Source organism: Cryptomeria japonica, chromosome 3 (genome assembly GCF_030272615.1).
Source record: "Cryptomeria japonica chromosome 3, Sugi_1.0, whole genome shotgun sequence".
In the NCBI taxonomy this organism is placed as follows: domain Eukaryota; kingdom Viridiplantae; phylum Streptophyta; class Pinopsida; order Cupressales; family Cupressaceae; genus Cryptomeria; species Cryptomeria japonica.
This window is the reverse complement of record NC_081407.1, coordinates 865,482,903-865,495,995: the sequence shown is the minus strand read 5'-3', so window position 1 is coordinate 865,495,995 and position 13,093 is coordinate 865,482,903. Positions and strand designations below refer to the sequence as shown.

General features: G+C 36.4%; 1 protein-coding gene across 1 annotated transcript; it reads right to left on the bottom strand.

Moving 5' to 3' along the window:
* Positions 1 to 332: 332 nt before the first annotated feature.
* Positions 333 to 6,905, bottom strand: LOC131029173 (phosphatidylinositol 4-kinase gamma 6). Its single transcript, XM_057959570.2, has 3 exons — positions 6,574 to 6,905; positions 6,366 to 6,415; positions 333 to 4,675 (listed from the first exon to the last, which is right to left on the bottom strand). The coding sequence occupies exon 3, from the start codon at positions 4,229 to 4,231 to the stop codon at positions 1,865 to 1,867; it is 2,367 nt and encodes a 788-aa protein (XP_057815553.2). The 5' UTR covers positions 4,232 to 4,675; positions 6,366 to 6,415; positions 6,574 to 6,905; the 3' UTR covers positions 333 to 1,864.
* Between the last annotated feature and the right edge of the window lie 6,188 nt (positions 6,906 to 13,093).

Here is a 13,093-nt window from a genome sequence, read left to right as displayed (position 1 = left end):
TGTGTTTAAAAATAGAATATGATCCGATTAGAACTAGTTTTTGTTCTTTCATTTTGTGAGATGATGTGATTAAATAAAAGAGAACAATAAACAAAATCTATTAATTTTTAACAAAATGTAAAGAGTAACTAAAACTAATTTAAAATAGTTATCATCCACATGCATAGCATCAGCCTTGCACCAATAACCCTGATTAACAAGTCTATTGATTTCACACTACTAATTGGGTAATGAAGGCTCTAAATCATATATGTAAGCCCCTATCAGCTGAAACCTGTCATTTCACTGTAAATCATTTAGATTTACCTTGTATATCTCTGTTGCTAATAATGTCAGAAAATTGTATTTTTCTTTTTTTGATAAGTAAGAAACTTACATTTACTAAAACAAAAAGTGTACATATCCAGATTTGGCAACCACCAAATCATGGCCTGGCCTCGTCTACCCTGAACATCTATCTGCACAAAATATTCTGTATAACACGATTTGTTCTCAAAGACACAGAAAGTCACAACTAACAAAATCAAAGTTACTAGCAACTTCACAATAATGCCTTCAACGAACAGCACACCAAAATGATCCCATGTTCAAACATATAATCTGCAACATCTTGACAAACATCTAAAAGCTTTTATGCTTAAGAACTCGCTATCTAGGACTGCAAAACAAAATTGTAAAAACTGACTAGCCTTCTTACAACAACAGCAACTAAAGATCAAACTAACTACGCATCTGATATCCATTCTCCCATCAGAAACAGCTACATTGATTCTGCAAGTAGTCATAAAGTCATTTTGCCAATCCAAAGTATCATAATTTTCACCGTACCATTGACATGATCTTTAAGCCTTCCAAGTTGCAAGAGCTACGAATAAAAGATTGCTTTACGTTCCCCAACTCCTCTACTATCCGGCACCGCCTGAAATTGCACTTGTAGGCATTTAGCTGAGCTGGTATTTGCCTTTTGCATTAGGCAAACTTTTATATAAATGAAAGAAATGAACTGTAAAATGCAGTTTGAAACCTGCTCTTTGCATCTCCATTATTAGCAACCCCCTTCATGCAAGATTGCTTTAGGTTCCCCAACTCCTCTATCCGGCACCGCCTGAAATTGCACTTGTAAGCATTTAGCTGAGCTGGTATTTGCCTTTTGCATTAGGCAAACTTTTATATAAATGAAAGAAATGAACTGTAAAACGCAGTTTGAAACCTGCTCTTTGCATCTCCATTATTAGCAACCCCCTTCATGCAAGGGGTACTTGAAGAACAAAGCCACCAAACACTCGTTCAGATACAGCAGATGAGAACATCATATAAGCAAAGCATAAAATATTAGCTCTGCAAGTACCAAGCCATCAAACAAGAAACCTTAAGGTCTCGCTCTAATTGAAAATTAGTGTTTTAACTTTGCTGGAAGTCGAAAGGACTTAAAACAAGATCCCAGACAAAGATAATAAGCAAGCTCACTTGCCTTATGAAGAATTTTATATGGATCAGGACCCAGTTGCATAGGTCTGGTTAACACCAATGGCAGTTTCAGTCAAAGATTAAAAAAAACGGACTGCTCATGACCCTATCTTACAATGTACACTTCAATCACCCACCATTCATAGAAAGCAGCCCTGAAGTCTGTTGAAATATTTACAATGTCGCAAGAGTGAGCCAGAAATTAAATGACTCTGGTTGGTATATGTGCAAGTATATGCACAATCCTAGACTTCTAAAAGAAGTTGTTAAAACTCTGATCCAAAACCTATACACGTAATGTACATATGCTACAGGAAGGACCCAATAGCCATATAAGGTTCCCAAAACTCTTCATGAGAAAAAAAAAAATTAAGCCTTGTGACTCATATACTATTACTCAAAACTGGCACGAAGTGCCAAGCCTCTGTCTGTGGCTTGAACTCATACTTTTCCTTGAAGCAAAAGCACCTGGCAAAAGATCCTGAAAATATTCAATAAACAAAGCCCACTCTTCCTCAATCATATCTGAGAACTTGATATAGTTTCCGGTCATTGCACCTGTCTCATGCCCACTTTGCATGGCTCCAGCAGCTGATACTCCTTGCTTACTACTACGCCCTTTCTGAAATCCTGCATGACGAGAACCACCCTGGTTCCTGTCTGAGAAGCTAGTACACCTCAGAGATGCAGAGAGCCCTGAAGAAAAAGGGCTTCCTTGATGATTGAATGAAGCCTTCCCTGCATTCCTCAATAGACCTGGATTTTGCATTTCGGGAATTGGTTCTTGCATTTCAGGAACTGGTTCTTCCATTTCATTTTCCTCTAAAGATGGAATCTCTTCCAGCTTTGAAAGCGTACTCCAGCATCCTCCCTTTGGAGTCCTAGGGGAAGCACAATTTGATCCAAAGGGAAACTTACCTCCACGGGAACTTCTGGGTGTACCATTTGAAATAGAGTTAATGCACAAATCAGTTCTTTGGGAAGGGGACGATGAGAATCGAGGAAATAAATGGGGAACTCTACCAGTTTCAAATTTGTTAACATCATTTACTTCCACAGAGTCATGTCTAGGGGAAGGGCAATTTGATTCAAAGGGAAACTTACCTCCACGTGAGCTTCTGAGTGTACCATTTGAGAAAGAATTAATGCACAAATCAGTTCTTTGGGAAGGTGATGACAAGGATTGAGGAAATAAATAGGGAACTCTACCAGTTTCAAATTTGTTAAAGCCATTTACTTCCATGGAGTCATGTCGGCTGTCATGATTTAAACATGTTTTCTTCATCCAGATATTACTAGCAGTATTTATGTAATCATCCTCATCATCCTCATAGTCCATGTCAAACTGAATCTGCTCAGCCATGTGGTCTTCTTCCAATGAAATTTCCGAAATTTTATCCTCCTCTCCCTCAGACCTAATGGCAGACATTTCATGATCAACCTGCAACTTTGCCTGCATACAAACAACTTCCAATTCACTCGGTGCCTCTTCCATTCCCTGAAATTCACGGCTCATCATTGATCCAATTTCTGCAAGACAAAGACCAGATTCGGCAGCTTTTTTCAAGAAAACAGTGCACAGCACTAGAATCCTTAAACAAGCCTCTCGTACCATAGGTAATTTCACTCTCAACATCTCTGCATCCTTGTTGGGATCAAGCTTGTATATATATTCCAGTTCATCTTCTGAAAAAGGTATCGAAGCCTGAGGCCAATGGAGCCACTCAAAATATGGATCTTCCAGATTTTCTGGAAGGCACAGACCATGATCTATGGGTATGAGCTCCACAGATTCTCCCCTAACTTGACAGTATCTTCCTACTCTTTCCATATTTTTCACAAGAAGGTTGCCTGCATGTCTATCGGTATTAAGTATCCTAATATCTAATATTCCAATCCTATGGACAGAAGCCACTGGAAAACTAGAAGTTCCATGGTCACTGGCATCAAAATCATGTGGGACAAACTGCTGAAAGGAAGCTATCTTACTTACAGTCTGTCTTTCATTTTGAAGTTTGCTTTTAGTCATCGGTTTGTTAACATTAAAAATTGAATGTGTGATTTTAACGAGGACAGTAAGGGGCACCTTTGCAAAATGATCGTGGTCTAAAAGATAAGCAGCCACTTCCCTGATTCCTGTCTCTCCCACTCTTACTGATCTCTTCAACCCTGGTTGCCCCAGAACTTTGCCCACAAAACCTTTAGGATTGTTTGGCGCAAAAGGCTCCTCATCTGTTGGCTTTACAATAGCAACATATTCACCTCTCCTGTTCCGAAAAAAGTAAGCACCACCAAGGCCACCACAAGCAGGAATTGGCTCTACACCACACTCAACAGCCTTAACTACATCCTTAACCAACTTTTTAATTTCCCCAGAGCAGCTTGAGCCTCCAACAATCTCAACAGGCCCACTTCTATCTCTTTGTGGCTGACCATCAACAGTTGGAGAAAGGCACGGTGTAGAGGAACTTCGATGGAAAGATCCTCTCGTAAGACGAAGGGGAGCATCATTGCATACCGCACTCAAATCATTCTTCAGCACTGTATCTCCAAATGTCAGAGAGCTTTCATCAGTGGGCACATTCAGGGCTTTCTGCATCTTCTTTTTAACAGTGTTTGCATTGTCAGCTCTATCTAATTCAATACCCAAAACACTGCCTGTGTCTGTCTGCACAAAAACACGCCGCCTCACTGTCTGCCTGCTATCCAATTTCTTGAAACCATCGTATTGTCTATTTACACCGTCTAGAACAGCAACAGCCATTTCTGCTTGAATGGGGCTACCCAGTGTACAAGAGAAAAGTGAAATGTTTCTTGAACTCGAACTCAATGTCAGCACTCAATTCCAAAAGACTATGGTTTTCACCCTGTTGGCTGTGGGACAGGGAACCTTTACCACCATAAGGATCATGAAACTGTCAATATCGAATTTGAATTTTTTATGCTTTTCTTAATTTTGGTGAAAGAAGATCAAAAAGAAGGAGATCCAATAAAAGCCAGGCACCCGTGAGAGAAAACCATTCATATAATTGGCTACAGATCCACTGCCAATGCAAATTTCAAAGAGCATTCAAGGGAGCATTCAAGAAAACCTCCCTTTTTAACACCCAGTCTCACATCGAAGATGTTATACAGCTAGTCTCAGTTGCCCAGAATAGAGAAGAATACCAAAATATGATTTCGGTTAAACTGGAATTGCGTTGTAAATCTGGAAATACAACAGTGTAAAAGACTCAGTTATTCTGAATATGCATTTCAAATGTAGAAAATAGGGCAATTATTCACAGTGAAATGCAACTAGAAGACTAGAAAGACTGAAATCAAGCAGAAAATCAACCAGCCGAATCTGGCAAACAAAACAAGTTAATCAATTAATAATGTGGAGCTCGTGACAATTCCATTGACTTTCGATAAATATGAAGAAAGGTTCACCAAGCCAGTAATAACTTTATTAACATTCCACATGATCATTGATTATTAAACAAGGAAAATTCAAAAATGATATGTACAAGCTTATTTTTAAGTGAGAATATTCTATTAATTATACAAGTTTTTTAGAAGTTCTTTGAAAGTCAGAAAAATGCCCTAAGGGCTGCCTGCAAGCATATGACAACAATATCCGGGGAGCAGCTGTTTAGCCAAAACCTACAATTTGGCTAAACAGCTGCTCCTATTATTATCTTGCAATAGATTTAATGGCATTAATCACGAGGTTATTTAATTTGAGATAAATTAATAGCTATAACAAAGTAGAAGTGAACCAGATGTAACTCAGTGATACTAAGATTTGAATCAGCATAGCACATGACTATCTTAAGAAAAGACTTAAAAAAAACTTGAACATGCATGAGACCTCCTTAATTGGGGACTTTAGCAATGGTCATGTGTGGTGTAGTGATGGAGGAGGACAGTCCTGTGTTCTTCCCAGAAAATGCTACTGGAAAATTTTGGAACAAGTGTAGTGACTCGGTCCCATGCAAGATGAAATTTCCATAACTGCATTTTTTCATGATTCTCTATGTTAGTACTACAAGCAGTAAATTATTATAAAGTGCTCATAATGTGTTATTATGCAGTCTTCTATTTAGCAAAAAGCTCCCTAAAATATCTGAGTGGATGCTGCAAACATCACAGCCCCTCTCCAGCCACAGCTCAAAGTTCAAAAGGATATTTCCGCTGGAAAAATGAAAATGTAAACCATTTCCATGAGACCACAACTCTGGTAAAGAAAATAGAAATGGTCCAAGTTGATTGATAATAAAATTGGCAACTCATTTGGTGGTTCCCTTAAGCCAGTAGCTATATTTCATGACCGGCCTAATCAATGTCAAAAACCATGAATGCATAAGAACTCAAAGGCAGGAACTCCGAGGCACATTACCCAGTTTCTCTACCATTAACTTCAACAAGAAGGTGTGATCTACAATTAAATGCTAACAGAAACAGGCAGGAAAATAGACTAAAGAGTAAACACTAAAATGTCAAGATTCGGTATGAATTTCACTATGAAGATCATATTATTCAATAGACAGGCAGAATATTATCCCTCACAAACCTAAACTTCACCCAGTTATCAAATAGTTCGATCCTAACTACATTGAAATTTCTTACAGCCAAACTCCACTCAAACTCGAATTCAAATTGAAATCATACATATATTTTCCTCTTTTTTTCTGAAAATGCCAGCTAACCCCCATCAATCTGCTCTCTTAATCATACTCAGTGTGATCTTGATTAAATCCTACAATCCAATATCCTGTTCTCAGACATCTCTATTGATGAAATATTTCAAGAATCAAACCGAATGAACAAACCCTACGCCATTTATTTCCAGATTTCTCGGCCGAAAATAAATGCAACAGATAAAAGACTAATACAAATCAGCAAAAGCAACTCACCTCTGAATTTAAGCGGCAAGTCGTCCCGAGATCATCTCACCTACAGATCACTGCAAAAGTCCACGAAAAAAAAAAAGTTTCCATTAGTAACCAAAAACGAAAAAAACAACTGTAACCAAACCCTTAAGTCCACCACCTACGACGCCACATTCTGCAACACATTAACTTCAAAAAAAGAAGAACAAAAATAAACAACTAAAATGCCTACATTTTTCCGCGCAAGCTCCATAGATCTCTGTACACAACCTCCAGCGCTTCTTTCAAACAAACAATAGCCTGACTATCCACAGATCGAGCTGCGAGGATTCGAACCTTGGACCGGCGGGCACTCTGAGAACGAATCTAAGACGTCACAAAACGATCCCACTGCCCCAGATGAAGCAACCAGTAAGTAAAGGTTATTGTTGCTCTCAGTATTGGTATTGAGGATGTTCTCCGCAAAATGTTTCTCTATTTACTTTCTCCCTCAAACAAACAAAACCCTCTCCCTCCAAGACCTTAAGTACTTACTTCTTTCTCCAAGGCGCCTAATTTTACTTAACGGTTAATACAGTTTTACTGGCGCAGTTGCAGTAAACATCCACACGACAACTTTAATGCCGGGATCCGATCGCCGAAAATCTCTGACCCGCCGGCATCCAAGGCGAACTCTCCAGAAGTGTCAACACCCGCCGTCCGATCCCGAAAAATCTCTCGACGTGGAGATTCCACAGCCGCCAGATTTCAAACAACCCCTGAGCTACGATCACGGTGATCACAAACCGATTCCGGGACATTTTCCGTGCACGCGGCCTGCTCTCATAAGGACACTTGGCTGACGTCACCATTCCGTACGGTTTGATAGATGCAGAGCCGGCAGGTGGCCGGCAAATGCCGGAAAACTGGCCGTTCAGCCGGCGCCGCTTGAACTATTTTCCAGGCGAGGCCTCCTGCCGGCCTGGAGCGGCTGGTCACATGACGGGGGCTACGTGTTGAGCAAACAAGATAACTCGGCCTCGACGTTAGGTAGTTGCAGCGGGTGGGACCCGCCCCGAGGAATTTACTGAGCGGCAGAAATTAAATGAATTTGACGTGTCGTGTGTTGACGGTCCGTCTGTTGTCGGACGGAAAGTTTGACTGACTTTCCCGGCACTGTTAGAATATTGAGCGTTTGAATTTATTTGAAAAACCCTAATGTTGAAATAAGGTCGTATCTGATATCGTTTCTGCTTAGTTTGGAAGTTTGAAAATCTTGTGAGAGTTTTGAAAAAGGGAAAGGGAATCTTTTTATCGTTGGCTGCGCTTACATTTCGTGAGTACCTAGCGGCACGTTGTTTTCTTAACGGATAAGTTTGGGTGATGGTGATAAAAATGGTGCCTATGCTGACCTTTTGTGTCATTCATCAAGCATGGAGGGAGGGTAGCCAATGTTCAATAGAGTGGATATATTCAAAATTGTACTTTATTCTGATATATGTTTTTACTTTTGTTTCAAAATCGTTCTAAATCTTATAGGAAAAAAGAAAGAAATTGTTTTAACATTTACGAGGTTAAAAATAGTCTAAGGGACAGACTTTCTGACAAACTGACTTATCCGTATCAGCCCTTTTACTATGCAACATGTTGATGAGCGCCTTCAACTTCTCTACATTCTCAAAGCTAAAAAATAGCATATGGGACAGACCGCCTCACAAACCAACTTCTACATTTCAGCCATTTTCTTATGCAACGTGTTGATGAGCGCCTCCAACTTCTCCACATTCTCCTCGCGAAATAAACTATCCCAAGAGCTATTTCTTCTCTCTAACTAATTCTTTCGTCCTGATGATGGATCATGTAGTATGATCCGAAATGTTGATGATGAAAAATATCACACAGTGCATACCAGAAATAAAAAATTATTATCCCAAGAGCTGGCTGCCAAGGTGTTTTACATAACTGTCCATGTTGTCCTTGAAGGCATCACATTCTGAGATGAAGTGTTTTTTTTTTTTTTTCCCATTTTTTCGAAGGTGCAAAAAGTACATTCTCTTTCTTCCCAAGCTTCTTTTTGTTTTTTTCCAACGCTTGGTTTCACAACGGAGTTGATGAGAGTTAGTTCTTAACTAAGCAATAAAAATTTTGGCTCTCTGAGGACATTGGCCCCTCTATATGCTTTTTGGTGATGATTACAATTGGGATTAAACTCATCAATACAATACTTTTTTTTCATCCCTAGCCCTTTATTCTAAGAGTTGTTTGCCAAGGTGTTTACATAATTGTCCATGTTGTTCTTCAAGGCATCACACTCTAAGATGAAGTGTTTTTTGGTCTCCACTTCTCCGACGGTGCAAAAAATACACTCTCTTCCTTCCCAAGCTTCTTTTGGTCTTTTCCAATGCTCAGTTTCACAATGGAGTTTATGAGAGTTAGTTCTTAACTAAGCAATGAAAATTTTAGTTCTTTGAGGGATATTGGCCCCTATATATGTTTTTTGGTGATGATTACAATTGGGATTAAACTCTTCAATATAATACTTTTTCTTTATCCCTAGCCCTTTATTCCAAGTACACTTGTCGAAGGAACTTATCCATAACAAAAGTCTTTATCTCTTTACTATTCGTAGAGCATGTGTTCAAGTAAATATCCCATTTACTAAACCATTTGCTATTTTGTCGCATCCAAGTCTTCTTTCTTCTGTACAATGTGTCATTGAAGACAACCTTAGGCCATCTACCCTCATCCATTTGCTCAAATTTTTTTAAAGGTCTTATGAGTCTCACCATAGCAAGTTTTTCAATAGGTGCAACCCCCACTTCAGTAAGCATGATATCATAAGGGAATAAACTTTTGATTTTTAACTTGTTTGTAATCGAGTGTTTTCAAATTTTCTCAATTTGCTTCCATTGTAAACTAGAGGTACTGCTAGTCCACAATTTACAACCACATAGTACAATTAGAAGCACTAAAAGCCCAAAAAGAGTTTGGGTAGTCTTCCAATCCCATAGCTCAACCTCTCTGCACTTGTTTTGAAAAAGTATAAAATGCATTTAATCCTCCCAAAGTTCTCTTCTTTCTGCAACCTTCCCAACTTAATTTTTTGTTGAAGTCAATTTTGAGGTATTTGTAATTTGCCACTTCTTAAAGACTACTAACCAACTTATATTTGAGGTTTTATTTCGACATATGTTTTTAAGTTGTTCTTTTGGTTTTCACAGTTTCATTCCTATAATTGCTTTTGTAGGACTTATATTTCGAAGATGCATTGTTGTGCATAATGCTTCTACCCAATAATTGTTATCCAATTTTTTTCTCTTTCATCATACTCCTTGCCATTTCAACAATTGTCCATTCTTCCTTTCAGTAACTCCATTTTGTTGTGGAGTGTAGAAAGTAGTGAATTCTCTCTTGATTCTATATTTTTGTAAAAATACAAATTGGTTTTATTTGCACTCACCACCATTGCCTAACCTTTATCTAAGAAAAATGTGATGGTTATGGATCAATTGCAATGAGTTCTAGACCAGATTAAACAGACTTGAAACAACAACAATCTTGGCTTATGTAAAGTGTTTCAACTCAAGTATTAACTCTTGTTTATTTTGGTTTTCAATCGCACGTATGAATCTCGTTATCCTTGAGAGTTTGTATTTTAAAGATCTCATCAGTGATTGTTTGTAGCTTCTATTCTTTGTAATTTTGCTTTGTTTAATATAATAAACAATCTTGCTCTTAATAGTACAATGTGATGATTAATATGGTAGCGTTAATATTGTAAAAAAGGTTCAAACTCTTGTTGGGTCAATGTGTTCACATGGCTTGCATGCATGTATGCTCCATGTTGGATTGTTATGCTAGCAACCAATATCCTTGTGGATTTGAACCACTACAATTAATGTAGCGCATAGTATCATTGGTTCATAATACCTGTCAAAACAATGATATGTGTGTGTGTGTGTGTGTGTGTGTGTGTGTGTGTGTGTGTGTGTGTGTGTGTGTGTGTGTGTGTGTGTGTGTGTGTGTGTGTGTGTGTGTGTGTGTGTGTGTGTGTGTGTGTGTGTGTGTGCACATACATACATATACATATGCATAAACATATACATATACCTATAGATATACATATGTACATACATACATATTGTTATAGTTTTTAATTATATTCTTGTAAAGAAATAATTTCTTTATTAAACAAAAAGAAACTATTGATTGTTATAGTTATTTTATTTTTACAGAAATAATAACTATATATTTTTATTTATTTATATTGATATGTTAATTGCAATCATGGGGTTGCTCCCTTTATTAATAGCGTAAAAAGTTACAAATATTTTAAGTAGACTAGCTCAACCTACAAAGCCAGCATTCCAAGTAGAAAACAAAACCCTAACAACCTTCATACAAAAACATATGATCATAATCTTTAGCCTAAATGGTCTTTACAACAACTAGATCACAAAACAAAATCTTGGCAAAAAGAAAAGAAAAGTCATTAGAAAAGATGTAATACTACATGCACTAACCATGACCTTAATTATATTTTGAGGATTCAATAGGGTCCACTAGCCACTCTGCCCTATTTATGGAAGCCAAGGCCAATACCTTTTTAAAAAATTCTAACCCTTTAGTTTTCATCCTATGCCATTGAAGTGTTAACCTTGGAAAAGTAGAGATGATGAAAGGATGCAACAAAACCAAATCCCCCCTATGGAGCAAACAACTATAATCCAAAGCAAAAAGAACCCCATTAGTGAAATGAGCAATGATAAGAACCTCATCCAAACCACCTAGTAGGGGTTTCTTAATGAGTAACGAGGCCATAGGCTTGACTAGTTCCTTGAGTTATCCCAAATCCAATATAATAGCCACAAATATTGAGGCGATTATATAATAAACTTTGTATTAAAGCTCTATCTTCAAAAACTCATCTCCAAGATCCCATTGTACAAGTAGAATCAAATCACTCATGGCTTTAAAGACATTGTGTAAGCGCTTCTCAAAATTAGTCCAAGAAAGTACATCTACCTATGAGAGCAACAAAGACGAATTGGGGTATTTGTAATGCACCTAAAGAAGGATACCAACATAGCCAGAACAATATTGAGGGGATTCATTCTCATAATAAGTGATCCTATAATGATTCACACAAATGGTGAAAAAAGGGAGGGATGTGAAATACAAGAAAATTAATTAAACTTCATTATACTAACATTATTTTTGTAACAAACCCTAATGCCAATAGTTAATGATTATGTCCTTAAACCCTTTCATCTAGCGATGTTATAAACAAATGACACACTAAAGCATGTGTGTTGGTGATTATTTATCCCTTCAATTGATAGTTGAGTTGGCTAACCTGTCGACTTCTATATTAGCCTTCCCATAGACATGGTTAACATTGTATTTGTCCAAGTTTTCCACTAAAGATGTCGCTAAGTTTAGCATGGAGCTCAATTTCCAACAGGGATTTCTTAGTTCTAAGAGCTTTTAAGACAACAATTGAATCTCCTTCAATTGCAAGTTCTTTGAAACCCAATTTCAAACACACCAACAAACCAAATAGCAAGACTTGGAATTCAACCTCATTTTTAATCCCAGACATTCATCTTTTGAATGCTAAACATCTCATATTTACATTCTTGTTCTTCAACACACACCCTACACCAAACTTACCATATTACCTTTCAAAGCCCCATCAAAGTTTAACTTTATCCAACCTATGGGAGGAGGCAACCATTTGGCATCTTGTAATTTCTGAAAGACTCAACTCCCCCAATCCTATAAACAAGGGTTAACTATAATTAATATTAGTAATAATATTTTGTTTTAATTAATATTAGTAATAATATTAGTAGTACGATGAAGGTTTCATATTTTAAGGAAATAGATGTGAATCTACTTAAAGGATATATAATTAATTAAAATTGTAAAAATTAATTATTGTTATAGTTATCTTCTTACAATAAAATATATTTTTTCTATTAAATAAAAAATATTGATTATTATAGTTATAGTTGTTATATTACAATATAAATAATAACTTTCATACTAAATAAAATAATGATTTGATAATTTGTTCAAATTAAGTGTTGTCATATATGTCATGATTATTCAAAAATAATAATAATTATCATTATATATAATATGAAGGATGTTGTCATGATATAGAATTTCATATCGATTTAGAAAAATAAAGCACTTGTTAATCATTAAAACAGATAACTCATAGAATTTAGCAATCACTACAATATTTAAATGGTGATGTGACCTTTCATGAACTATATTATAGAAAACAAATGTTTGAAGTATTTGTCATTTTTCTATTGCATTGTAAAAAATATATTATTAATATTTGATTGATGACATTGGTTGTAATAGAAATTTAACTTTTTCATCCAATAGTCTTTGAGATAAATGATACTTTGGCATTTCTCATTAACATCGTACACATTCTACTTTGTAAACAAGAAGATTAAAAAATAAAAACTTTTGATTTATTAGAAATTACTAATAATAATTGATTAAACATTATCCATCACAAAAGTTACTCCTAGAAAGGACTAATAAAATAAACTCTATAGAAATGAATTTAACGAAAAAAAAACTAGAGAAGATAATAAAATAAACTCTATAAAAAAGAATTAAACAAAAAATTTAAATAGGTTAAATGTCAAATTCCTTGACATATTATAAATATAAATAGAGATTGGAGTATGTTCAAAATATATATTTGAAATAAATTAAATGAAAGTGGAATCTATACGGTATCTAGC